Below are 13,234 nucleotides of genomic sequence, written 5' to 3' on the forward strand. Positions count from 1 at the left end.
TACATCTGTGTAGGGGTTCTAGTTATCTCCATCAATAGTCCTTGTTTTGAGTATTAGTCTCAGAAAACACCCCTTGGCCCAGATTTTTTAGTTCAGTTGTTTTCCTTGTGGAGCTTCAGACATTTCCAGGTCTTTCTATCTCCTTCTTTCATAAGATTCCCTGCACTCTGCCCAAAGATTGGCTATGAGTCTCAGCATCTGTTTTGATACACTGCTGGGTAGAGTTTTTCAGAGGCCCTCTGTGGCAGGCTCCTGTCTTGTTCCTTGATTTCATTTTCTTCCTATGTCTATCCTGTTTGCCTTTCTGAAAGAGGATTGATCATCTTACCCAGGGTCCTCCTTCTTGTTCAGCTTTTTTAGGTGTACAGATTTTAGCATGATTATCTTATATTATGTCTAATATCCACTTATAAGTGAATATATACCGTGTATGTCTTTCTGCTTCTGGGATGCCTCACTCAGGATGATATTTTCCAGTTCCCACCATTTGCCTGCAAATTTCATGATTTCCTTGCTTTTTAGTTGCTGTGTAATATTCCATTGTGTAAATGTACCACAGTTTCTGTATCCATTCCTCAACTGAAGGACATCTGGGTTGTTTCTATATTCTGGCTATTACGAATAAAGCAGCTATGAACATGGTTTAGCAGATGTCCTTGTTCTATATTTGAGCATATTTTGGATATATTTTTGTCATATTTATTGTCTCTCATCTTTTGTTGTCTTCTTCCCACTACCACTGATCTCCTTTCTTATCCCAACTAGTGCTACTTCTTCTTCTGTGTCTTTGACTCACCAAAAGAAAACAAACAAAAAGATAGTTGTGGCTTCTTTAAAGGAATAAAATAACGTGGCTAGAAAAAAAAGATATATGAGAGAGAGGTAGTCAAAGACTAAATTGTGAAAGGCTTGCAACCTATATTAAGCAAGTCAGACTTTTAAAAGTAAAGGGAATGATGGTTAGGGTATATATCAGAATACTAGAGCACTTAACCAGCATGATCAAGGTGCAGCATTTTATCTTTGCAATATGAAAGAATGAGCAAGGAGGAGAAGTGTGCTCAAGGTCTGAGCCTAGTGCCCATGATGCATGGGACAGTTATTGACTCAGAGGTGCTGGTGTAAGAGCCAACGTTTAAGAGCAAACATGAACTAAGTGGCTGGCTCTTTGACCTCCCCGCCCCGAGGGAGGAGCATCCTTGCTAAGCCACAGAGGAGGACTTTGGAGCCAGTCCTGATGAGACCTGATAAATTAGGGTCAAATGGAAAGGGAGAAGGACCTCCCCTATCAGTGGACTTGGATAGGGGTAAGGGAAGAGATGAGGGAGGGAAGGTGGGATTGGGAGGGAATGATGGAGGGGGCTACAGCTGGGATACAATGCAAATAAAATGTAATTAATGTAAAAAATAAAAATGTAATCACACCCTCCCAAAAAGAGCAAATGTTTATCAGTTATCTTGAGTTAGTTGCTGAGGGACTGTTATTGACTTAATTTTAGAACTGTGTCAGTTGACAGTGTGAAAATGGAAAAAAAGAGTAGAATTATTAGTAATAGTCAAAGAACTGTAAGTGGTCAACAGCCTATCAATAAATAAAAGGCCTTATACCTAAAGTTGGATGAACCTAAATTATTATGAGCCCTGAGTGCAAGGGCAAGTATTGGAGAGCACATGATAGTTTCCAGAATGAAAATGAGAATTGTACAAATTTCCATTTGTGGGGAATCCTATTTGGAGGAATAAAAATGGAGACGGAAGACTGTGGTGTACTGGTACTGGGAAATCACATAATTCCTAATATTTCTGAAACTCACACCAGCACATCCCCATTTCCTTATTGCTAGCACTGTCACCTGGATTCTTCTTGGATAAAATTTTAAAGTTATTTGTGGTTTTCTTCTTTTGCTCTTAATTTGAGAAATTTTATGACATCTTCAAAGGCTTATATAACAAATAATATATTGTTATATGAATATGTCCAAAATAGTGAATATGTAAATAAGTATATTTTCATTCCTTCCCTAACCCTGGACAATCCAAGTTCAATATTATTATTTGTCATCTGCATTACCATTTGTCATCTGCATCATTATATGTCACTATTTACATATCAGTTGTATTGTATAAATTATATAGGTATCTAAAATCATAATTATCTTCCTAGTTTTCTTTTTGTTTGTTGTTTCCAATATTGGGATGTAACCTAGGTTCTTGTGAATGATGGATGAGTAAGCACTTTAGTACTGAGCTACATCCCTAGCCTTAGTCTTCTGATTTCCAACTATTAATATGTTAATATATTTTATTCACCTCATTTAAAAATATTACAATGACGTTGTAATATTTGTAAATGTAAACTTTCAAGATTTCCACCATTGATAATAATGTTATAATATAACTGCATCTTCTATTTTTATTTTAAGGCTTTTCTTGAATTTATTATTTTGGTATTCTTCTGACAAATATTTTAAAGAAAGAAATCGTCTTCTCCTTAATAATATTAAAATATCTTATGCCAAGATAACAAAAAAGGTCAACTTTGTTTTCCCAAAGAGAGCTAGTCTCTGATATGTTCTAAGAGTGAAAAACATTGTTAAGTTGACGTAACTTTGTTTCCAGAGTTTTTGTTTGTTTTTGTTGTTGTTGTTGTTTTGAGACAGAGTTTCTCTGTGTAGTCCTGGCTGTCCTGGAACTTTCTCTGTAAACCAGGTTGGCCTCAAATACACAGAGACCCACTTGCCTCTGGGTGCTGGAATTAAAGGCATATGCTACCACCACTTGGCTATTTCATTCCTTTTTTAAAAAAGATATGATTTCACTGTGTAGCCTAGGCTCCCCCAAATTCACATTCTCCTGTTCCAGCCTCTCTAATTCTGTAGTTATAGATTTGCATCACTACACCTGGTTTAAATATGTAGGAACCTCCGGAGGTCACGTTTTTCTTGTTGGTTGTTGCTGTTGTTGCAGTAACATAGAGTGAAGCCATGGCCTTTCATATGGTAGACAAGGACTCTGCTACTAAGTTATATTCCCAGCCTCAATCATATGGTTTATTAGACTAAAGAACTTGGGAAAATAACATAGTCTATCTAATAAACATTTTGTGATCCACATTTTTTGCATGGAGGCACATAGAAGCAGTTAAATGTAGGGGTTTAGAAGATAAGTGTAGTCTCAGACGATATACTGCATCACGTTAGTAACTAGTTATTCTTGGTAAAGTTACCAGTTCATCATCTGAAAATTTATGCTTTCTTTCATGATAGAATTGTGAGGGTTATTTGTTATTCAGTTTTAGCAGTTGCAGAATATTCTGAGAATGCTGCTCTTGAAATATCAACAGAAAGTTGATAGACAGGATGTTATGACAAACACTTATTATATCAGCATTGAGAAGGCTGAAGAGCTTAGCTCAGTTCTTTCAGGCTATTAACCACACAGGGAGGAATCTACAATTGAAGAGTGTAAACCGAGAGCTCTATTTACATAAAGAAGTAGGAATAAAGTAAATCAAATTTATCCCTCTTAATCTGACTAGTGTTCATTGTGTGTTCAACAAAAAAGATGAGAATAAATAAGTCAGTTTATATTTTTTTTTTCTTCGTTAAAGGGCATTGGTGGTAAAGGATTCTAAAAGCAGAGCTATAATTTAGTTGAAGAAGGTTTTCACATGTTGACATATAGTTAGGTAAACTAATTGAACCCCTGTTCAGTCCTCAGTGCAAATGCTCAGAAATGCAACTTAGCTAGCACACAATGAACACATGGATGAGATCTGGTTCCAAATGAAACCAAGTACAGAGGGCTCTTCATATAGAACATTCACTCCCAAAGGGAGAACTCTATGGGAATGGTGCTTAATATAAGAAGGATCTAGAAGAAAATTAAATTTGAGTATGGGGAATTATGTGTATTATTATAGTGATTTATGATATGAAAATTTGCTAGACAGAGGTGCCATCACTGAACATGGAACGTGTGTTTCCGGTAGCAAGTTATTCCTACTTAGAGGCCATGTGTTTTCCTGACAGGAGGGGTACCTATCTCCTGTAGTCTCCTTTATTTATGCCCAGGGTCATCATTTTCTTTTTTCTACCCTGTGTTTCTCCAGGATCTTCAGTAGCATTCTGTCTTACTAAATTATAATCACAGTCCAGTCCCACCTTCTAGAGGAAATATCCTGACTTCCTTGATAAGTTTTGACTACTTATGATCTCGTTGGTCATCATTTATACATCAACCCAGGTACTAATTTATTAGTACAGGCAAAAGGATCTTACCGTTAATTAAGTTCCATCAATCCAATGTTGTTTCTGCTAAATTCTTTAAATCCTCCTCTTTCCTGTCTTTTTCATGGTTTACTTCCTTTCCTTTACCCATTTTATATGCATTTATTTATTTGGCGAGTGGGTAGGTGGGTGCAGGCAACGTTGACATGTAGAGGTCACCTCACTGGAGTCAGTTCATTCCTTCCACCATGTAGATCCTGGGGACCAAACTCAGATCATCCAGCTTGGCAGCAAGCATGTACCCACTTGTCAGCCTTCTCTTACTTTGTTCACTCACAGGACAAACTCCTAGATTCTGAAAGTGCAAACTTGCATCTGCAGGTCAAGATATGCATAACTATTGGTTTAATTCCACCATTTCCAACCACTTGACTATTTTAAAAATATTACATTCTGTAAAATATGCACTTAGAACATACTGACATTTTAAGCATAAAGTTGCAAGTGAACCTGAACTATGAGGATGATGTATTCAGTCACTGAGTTTCCAATTTATTTTTTTCCTTTTCAGCTTAAAACCAGATGAGACACACAAGGGTGGAAAAACAAATTGTGTACTTTATCTGGGGAAACAGCAGCTGACACTGGTAGAAAATGCCAAGTATTGCCTTTTCTGTAGGGACTCTCTTGCCCTTGCCCTTGCTGCTTCATGTTCATTCCTAATCCACAGTCTAATGGTCTTTGCAGGTTGGTAAAAGACCTCAAATAAATCCAGTCTGGAGAGACATGGGAAATTTCCTCAAATGGAGCTACTTCTTGGTCTTTAGAAACAGTTTCAACTTGGAGTCGTTATAGCAAAGTTCTGTTTGGTGCACACTGAATACAACAAACACATCATAGCTTTGAAAAGTTAAAGTGGCTCTGGAAAAGATCTGATTCTTTTGAATCAACCAATATTTTTTAGTTCGTTTGACCTCATGGATAGGCTGTGCCATAGTAGCCTTTGACCAGATATTTAATTATGTCCAGAAGCCTGGCAAAAGCCAAGGAAACTACATAGTTTGGAGTTCATAGGTATGAAGGGAACCTGAGGGACAGTATCTTATGATGGTAGCAATTCCGAAATCTGGCAAACAACTTAAGAATATAATTCTTAAGGGGTTATACATAGAGAATCCAGGTACAAAACTAAGGTAAAGGATATGATCTAGGGCATGATGAATTTATGTTGTGAAGAGGAGTAGTCTAACTTCATCTGTTTTCAGCATGGCTGTTCCTTCTATCTGAAAAGGATATATTCCAACACTTCCAGTGATCATATAGAACTTGGAATAATACTAAACACACACACACACACACACACACACACACACACACACACATGCATGCACACACAATATATACAGCACAGCCCGTGTATTTTTTACTAATTTGAAAGTTGTGTTTGAGGTAAGTACACTAATATTTCAAAAATTAGTTGAACAAGTGCTTTGTGTGACATGGCCTAATTAATTTTTCTTCACCTTTCTTTTTCCCCCCATTTTCAGGGTTTTCTACATTCTGTGCCCAGAGGAATTGATTCCATTTCTGAAGCTTTCTGAGAGATCAAAGTTCAGCATCATTAGTGAGTCTTAGCTACAGATGGTAGAGCACAGCATCTGGAGAGAATTATTTTTCAATTCAAACAAGAATGATGTTCATGGATTGTAATCTCAATAAGACATATCTCTGTAATATGAAAGACTACCCAACATTTGTCAGCAAATCTGCAGAGACCTTGTAAAAACCCTTTAAGCTGAACAGCTGGGACACTAGGTTGGCTAGAGGGAACCTTAACAATACTAAATATCTATTTACCTTCTGGACAATTCATGTGCTGCCACACAGAGCTGCTGCTGAAATACCATGTCTAAGAACTCGGAGTTCATCAATCTATCATTTTTATTAGATCATGAGAAGGAAATGATCCTGGGAGTCTTAAAGAGAGATGAATATTTGAAAAAAGTAGAAGACAAGAGAATAAGGTAATGCATGTTTATTGCTTTGCCCTTCTTTAACCACTTTCTACTTGTTTGCAATGATTTTCATAGGAAATTTGAAAGTGACATCAGTATGACACTGGTCATACCGATCAGAGACTTTATGACTTTCCAGAAGTAGCCCAAATATTTGAAAATATCTTTGTAACTGTGCCATTTAGCTAAAGAGGATGGAAATGAGCTAATAATAGGATGCTGATGATATGAGAGCAGTCATTTGCTAGTAGCAAATGTAGTGGCTAAGAAGAAAGATTCCCCACATTGGGGTACCCACTCTGGAATGGCTTCTGTGCTATTTGAGCAACTTGCTATGTTGTCAGTTATTTTTCCATTGCTGTAACCTTACAAACAATAAAAGGGGAAAGAACTTAGCTTGGCTTATAGTTCAGAGGCTATCATTCATTCACCATGGTGAAGAAAAGATGATGACTGGAGCATTTTTGTCCATGGTGGTAGGAATGTAGGTGGTACATTATCTCAGCAACCCAGAAATCAGAAATCTAGACTAGAAGCCAAGGTGCTGTATAATTCTCAACTTCTACCTGTGAGACCCTACATTCAACAGTTAAGCCTGTGCCTAGAAAGCTTCCAAAAACTCTCAGAGCAATGCCACCATCTGGGAAACATGTTTTCAAACATATAAACCCATAGATTGACTTCATCCATTCTAACCTGATGAATCTAGAGTATCCCCCAATGCTCCATGTGTTAAGGACATTGATCCAAGCTGGTACCACTGTTGGGAGGGAGTGGAACCTAGACGTTTTGAGTCATCAAAAGCATGAAACTGAAAGATATTATTGGACACTGGTTTCTTGATTTCTGGCCATCAGGAGGTGTCAGGCATGAGGTGGCTGACTACCAATGAGGTATAGGCATCCTTTGCTACATGCTTTTGTTGGAATATGTTATATTGCTACAATTTCCAAAAAACAGGACCAAGCAACCACTGCATGAAACCCCTTTGAGCTCAAACAAATCTTCAAATCTTTCTTTGTAATTTTATCATCTTGGGTATTTTTGTTCCACTAACAGAAAAACTGGCTACCACTGCACCCAACTTCTCTAATTTAGATGGTACATCAATAAAACAGTAATGATGACATTATTCCTCATAGCACTGCTGTGAATTCACCTCCTCCCACAGCACCCTTCAACTGACTATATATTCTGGAACGTGGGGTGGCCTCACGAGCTCTCTCCTCTAGCTACTGTTAACTGTTTATAAATTCTCAGCGATGAGCAGTACTTTGTTAACCCCTCCCCATCTCTATGACAGAAAATAAATGATACCAATCTTGTTCAGGTCTCCAATTGATGATAAAAGCTGTCTACAGCTTGTGAGTGAAACAGTGCCCATGCCATGCTTGGAAACATTCCCCAACAGATACTTGTGTGATAACTATAGATATTTTGATGACCTGTTGATAACACACCTATGGCCTTACCACTCCCCATCAAAACATTAGAACAGAACAGAAAACATTTCTTTAGCCTGGCATTTACTGACAGTTCTGACCTGTCAGCTGTATGCCGTTATCTGAAGTTACTATGACTTTGATCAAACATTAAAAATAAACAAAAAAAACCTTTAAGTTGATCCTCTTTGTGTAAAGACTGAAAAACTAAGACACAAGTTTCTTGTTTTGTTCTTCCTGCCTAGTTCCACTGAAATGGGCCACTAAGCAAGCCTGACCTTAGTACAGTAATAGTGCATACATCCCAGCCAATAAACTGCCCTCCACCTTATAGTTTACCTTTAAGTAGTTTATTCTGAAAGAATGAAATGAAATTAAATTTCAGTACTGTGGTCAGAGAAAGAAGGAAGAAGATTAGGGAGAAGCAAATGAGGTAAACATTTGGTTCAAATGAATTTCGTGTGCTTTCAGAATAATACATTCAATCTGGATGCCAAGTAGACCCATAAATGCAAAGAATAAAATTCCTTTTAATATTCTATAAATGTTTAATCTGCAAGGCTTTTCCCCTCTCCAACTCTTATCACTCTACCACAAAACATGAAATTAGTTTGATCTTCTCAAAAGCTTGCAGACTCACTGTCTCCACATAAATATCAGAGAAGTATTGGACTGGATTTGTAGATTGGTAGATTGGTAAACATTTTATTTTAATCCTAATAAATTTTAATCCTAATAGTTTTTTAAAACATTGACAGAAATCCAAGAAAAAGGCTCAGGAGTTCAGAATGGGAAATATTTGGGTAGAGGACCTAAGTTCCACTTCCTGCACCCATATTGGGGGGGGGGCGGTTCTCAACTGCAAGTGACTCTAGCGTCACGTAGATCTAACATCTCTGACCTCCTTGGGCACCAACACTCACATGCACATATGCACACTAGACAAACACAGAAACTTAAATAAAAATACGAAATTCCACTGTGAATATACTAGCTTAGTGGAACTCTAACTCTTAATGAGCTCCACAGAATAATGAAAAAGTTCTCCTACCAGAAGCTTCTGTAAAGCAAAGGACGCTGTCGTCAGAACAAAATGACAGCCTATAGACTGGGAAAGGATCATCACCAACCCTACATCTGAGAGAGGGCTAATATCCAGAATATATAAAGAACTCAAGAAGTTAAAGAGCAACAAATTGAGTAATGCAATTAAAAAAATGGGGTACAGAGCTAAACACAGAATTCTCAATAGAAGAATATCAAATGCCAGAGAAACACTTAAAGAAATACTCAGTGTCCTTAGTCATCAGGGAAATGTAAATCAAAACGACCCTGAATTTCCACCTTATACCCATCAGAATGTCTATGATAAAAAATTCAAGTGACAATACATGCTGGAGAGGATGTGGAATAAAGGGAACCCTCTTCCATTTCTAGTAGAAATGTAAACTTATACAACCACTTTGGAAATCAATCAGGTGCTTTCTCAGACAATTAGGAATAGTGCTACCTCAAGATCCAACTATACCACTCCTAGGCATATATCAAAAAGATGGTCAAGTATACAACAAAGACATTTGCTCAACAATGTTCATAGCAGCTTTAGTTGTAACAACCAGAAGCTGAAAACAACCAAGATGCCCCTCAGCTGAGGAATGGATACAGAAATTGTAGTTCATTTACACAATGGAATACTACTCAACAAATAAAAACAAGGAAATCATGAATTTGCAGGCAAATGGTGGGATCTTGAAAAGATCATCCTGAGTGAGGTATCCCAAAAGCAGAAAGACACACATGGTATATACTCACTTATAAGTGGATATTAGACATATAATATAGGATAAACATACTAAAATCTGTACACCTAAAGAAGCTAAGCAAGAAGGAGGAGCCTGGGTAAGATGCTCAGTCCTCTTTCAGAAAGGCAAACGGGATGGACATTGGAAGAGGAAGAAAGCAGGAAACAGGACAGGAGCCCACCACAGAGGGGCTCTGAAAGACTCTACCTAGGAGTGTGTCAAGGCAGATGCTGAGATCCATAACCAAACTTTGGGCAGAGTGCAGGGAATCTTATGAAAGAAGGGGGAGATAGAAATACCTGGAGGGGACAAGAGCTCTACAAGGAGAGGAACAGAACCAAAAAATCTGGACACAGGGATATTTTCTGAGAATGATACTACAACCAAGACCATTCATGGAGATAACCTAGAACCCCTGCACAGATGTAGCCCATGTCAGCTCAGTCTCCAAGCGGGTTGTCTAGTAAGGGAACAGGCACTGTCTCTAACATGAACGCAGTGGCCTGCTCTTTGATCACCTTCCCCTCAGGGGGTGCAGCCTTATCAGACCACAGAGGAAGACAATGGAGCCACTCCTGATGAGAATTGATAGACTAGGGTCAGATAGAAGGGGGGAAAGACCTCCCCTATCAGTGGACTGGGGCAGAGGCATGGGTGGTGAAAAGGGAGAGAGGGTGGGATTGGAAGGGGAAGAGGGAGGGTACTACAGGTGGGATACAAAGTGAAGAAACTGCAATTAATAAAAATGAAAAAAAACTTACTAATATTACTATATTTTAAATTATCATATTATATCATAAATAAATTATCAATTGTATATTAAATTATGTATAACATAGTATATATGCGTGTTTACATATATTGTGTCTAATTTCAGTTGGACTCCATGTTGAACTCCATATATGAACTATATATGTATGTATGTATGCATATATATTAAATTTAATTTTACAGAATCTTCCTCAAGAGATATTTGGAGACATGTCAGGCATTGGGCTGCTAAATGCACTTATGCATGCTTGAACTATTTGTTTGAAATATTGTCACTATAGTCATAAATAAGATTACTGCTTTTCTGTACTTATATGTGTATGTATTTGTGCATATCTCTGTGTAGAGATGTATAGGATACTATTTTACTTATAATTTAGATTATTATTTTAAAGTTATATACTAGATATATCTGTCTTTTCCATGTATGTGCATTTAATGTTCTCCCACCCCCCTGTTTTTTGGAGACAGGGTTTCTCTGTGTTGCCTTGGCTGTCCTTGACTCACTTTGTTGACCAGGCTGGCCTTGACCTCACAGAGATTTGCCTGCCTCTGCCTCTCTGAGTGCTGGTATTAACATAACTGTGTCTGTTGAGTTTTATTTTTTAATGTATTGTCTTTGAGGAGAATTGATGTTGAGGACAGATCTCTAGGTAGCAGAAAGCCTGTGCTGATAAGCAAGACACTGCTATCCTCTTTTTCCTGTAAATTGTATAGATAATATTATAAATTCCATGTTATCTAGAACATGGTTACTGAATGTTGGAGCTAAGGATGGGCATTGAAAAATATTTTCTCCCCTTACCTCCAATAGTGGTCAGTTCATAAGAAAATATAAATCATTTGTATTATTGGGAAGGCAGACATTTTATTTCCATTAATAATATAAGTCATTTTTTGTTATTAAATGTCACATTTCATATTTTAAATTTCAAGTAAATAGCCATTTGATATCAACAGGATCATCCATCTCATAGATTGGTTTTGGTTATTATTCAAGATGAACATCTTATCTTTCTGTTATAGAATCTAGATTTGATTACCAATGATAGTTTTCCCAGAGCACATATGAGCTTTAAATAGCACATTTAAGCCACTCATTAATCTTTAGTGAGTTTCAATTAAATGGTAGCTTGACTTTTCCTACACCATATACTTCTGCCAATGACCAAGAAAATGCACAAAATTGTTTTTTTGTAACATCTTATCTATGAAAATATGAATCTACATAATTATCTTTTTTAAGATTAAAATTTGGCAATTAAGTACTGAAAACCTTTGCTGTCCATATTCTCCTTCCTTGCCACAGTTAAATAACCCACATTTGCACAAATTCAATTTAGAGACATTTCAGAAATGTACTTGTAATAAATGCCTGCAAAAAATAAAATTGAAACCCACTGGTATGTGCTTGTACCTAGCAGCAGAAGTGCTTTAAAAGACATTTTCAAGGGCACTGTGTTCTCTTTAAAGCATTTTGATGTTTTTTTTTTTCATAAATGCCCAATTTCTTTCCATCAAGTCAGTTCTATTCTTCCATTTGTCATAGCAACCATCTTTTAAAGTCCACTATTTTGTCCTTTGTTGTTTCTTAAAGAAATGTCATTTTCTACCTGTCGCTGTACTTATTTTTTCCCTGTCTCTGTTTTCTAAGTAATTTATCCTGTTAGCAATATGATGTTTTGCTGTTGTGATGCTCAGGAAAGATACTACCCTTTGGAAAAAGCATCCTTATTCCTCTGAGGGTCAAGATAGAAGACAATGGTTGTTTCAGATATTTTGAAGTGGAAGATTTGGTTTGCTAATTACACATGAACTCACTTCACTGCATAATATCAGACAAGAATTGATAAACAGCAAAATGCCAGATAGTACTGATTGATTTCTTGTTTCTTTAGAATTGTAATGAGTTATCCTTGTTATATGATTTAGTGAAAGACTTAAATTGGGATTGCCAAAAGGAGACATTGAGCCAAAGGTTTGTGTGCAAGTGATCTATGTTTTCAAACCAGTAAACCATGAAGTCCTAGAGAAAACGAGACAGAGAAGGGGGGGTCATCCAACAAAGGTGACATGTTAACGAACATCTGGAAGAGGGAAATTTGACAAAGCTTCACCAGGACAGACAATATTTGCTATTTTACTTTTTGTTATTAAAATGTATATATGAGTACTTTTTGCTATTAAAATGTATATATGAGTACACATATGAGTACCTCGGATGTCCATAATGATTCTCAGGGTTCTTTTTTTGTGGTGATAGGGTATTAGTTACAGTCTTCCATGAATTTTTCTGTGGTTTTATTTATTTCCCTATTACTCTTTTACTTATTTGTAGGTGAGTGAGATGTGGTTCCGGCTGTCTTAGAGTTTCTATTGCTGTGATAAAACACAGTGATCAAAGCCATTTGGTAGAGGGAGGGTTTATTTTGTCTTGCAATTCTCAAGTCATTCTATCAGGTTTCAGATCAGGAACCTAGAGGCAAGAACTGAAATGGAGGCCATGGATGGATGCTGCTTACTGAATTATTATTCAAGGTTTGCTCAGTTTACTTTCTTATACACCCCAGCACCACCTTCCCAGGTGGGTACCATCCACAATGGAATGGCTCTCCCATATCAATCACTAATGAAGATAATTCACTATGAATTTGCTTACAGGTGAATTTTAATAGAGGCCTTTTCTTAATTGAGAGACTTCTCAAATGATTCTAGCTTGTGCCACTTGTCTAGCTTTTCTCATAATTTTGTGGAACCTCCTAGTATATTACTAGAAGCTAAGCGTTATGCTGCTAGCAATTACTTCATGTCATGTATAGATGTGTGAATTTCAGATTGACCCCTTTTTCTCAAGGCAACCTCTAAACCCAAGATTGGCATAATTCACAAAGACTTCCTGATATGGACAGGAACCACTGCAACCCTGTTCTGTAGTACTTCTATAAAACAGACTTTTATTTTGGTTCAAATCCAGG

The 13,234-nt window shown here is 37.1% G+C and overlaps 1 protein-coding gene across 1 annotated transcript in view; it reads left to right on the forward strand.

Annotated features, from left to right (window-relative positions):
• The window catches only part of Sytl5 (synaptotagmin like 5), a 329,523-nt gene that overhangs the window by 194,658 nt on the left and 121,631 nt on the right, over positions 1–13,234 (forward strand). Inside the window, exon 4 of the mRNA XM_060374394.1 lies at positions 5,777–6,253. Coding sequence (XP_060230377.1) covers positions 6,135–6,253 — 119 coding nt within the window. The 5' untranslated portion in view covers positions 5,777–6,134. The remainder of the gene's footprint in view (positions 1–5,776; positions 6,254–13,234) is intronic.

This window comes from Meriones unguiculatus, chromosome X (genome assembly GCF_030254825.1).
Source record: "Meriones unguiculatus strain TT.TT164.6M chromosome X, Bangor_MerUng_6.1, whole genome shotgun sequence".
Lineage (NCBI taxonomy): Eukaryota > Metazoa > Chordata > Mammalia > Rodentia > Muridae > Meriones > Meriones unguiculatus.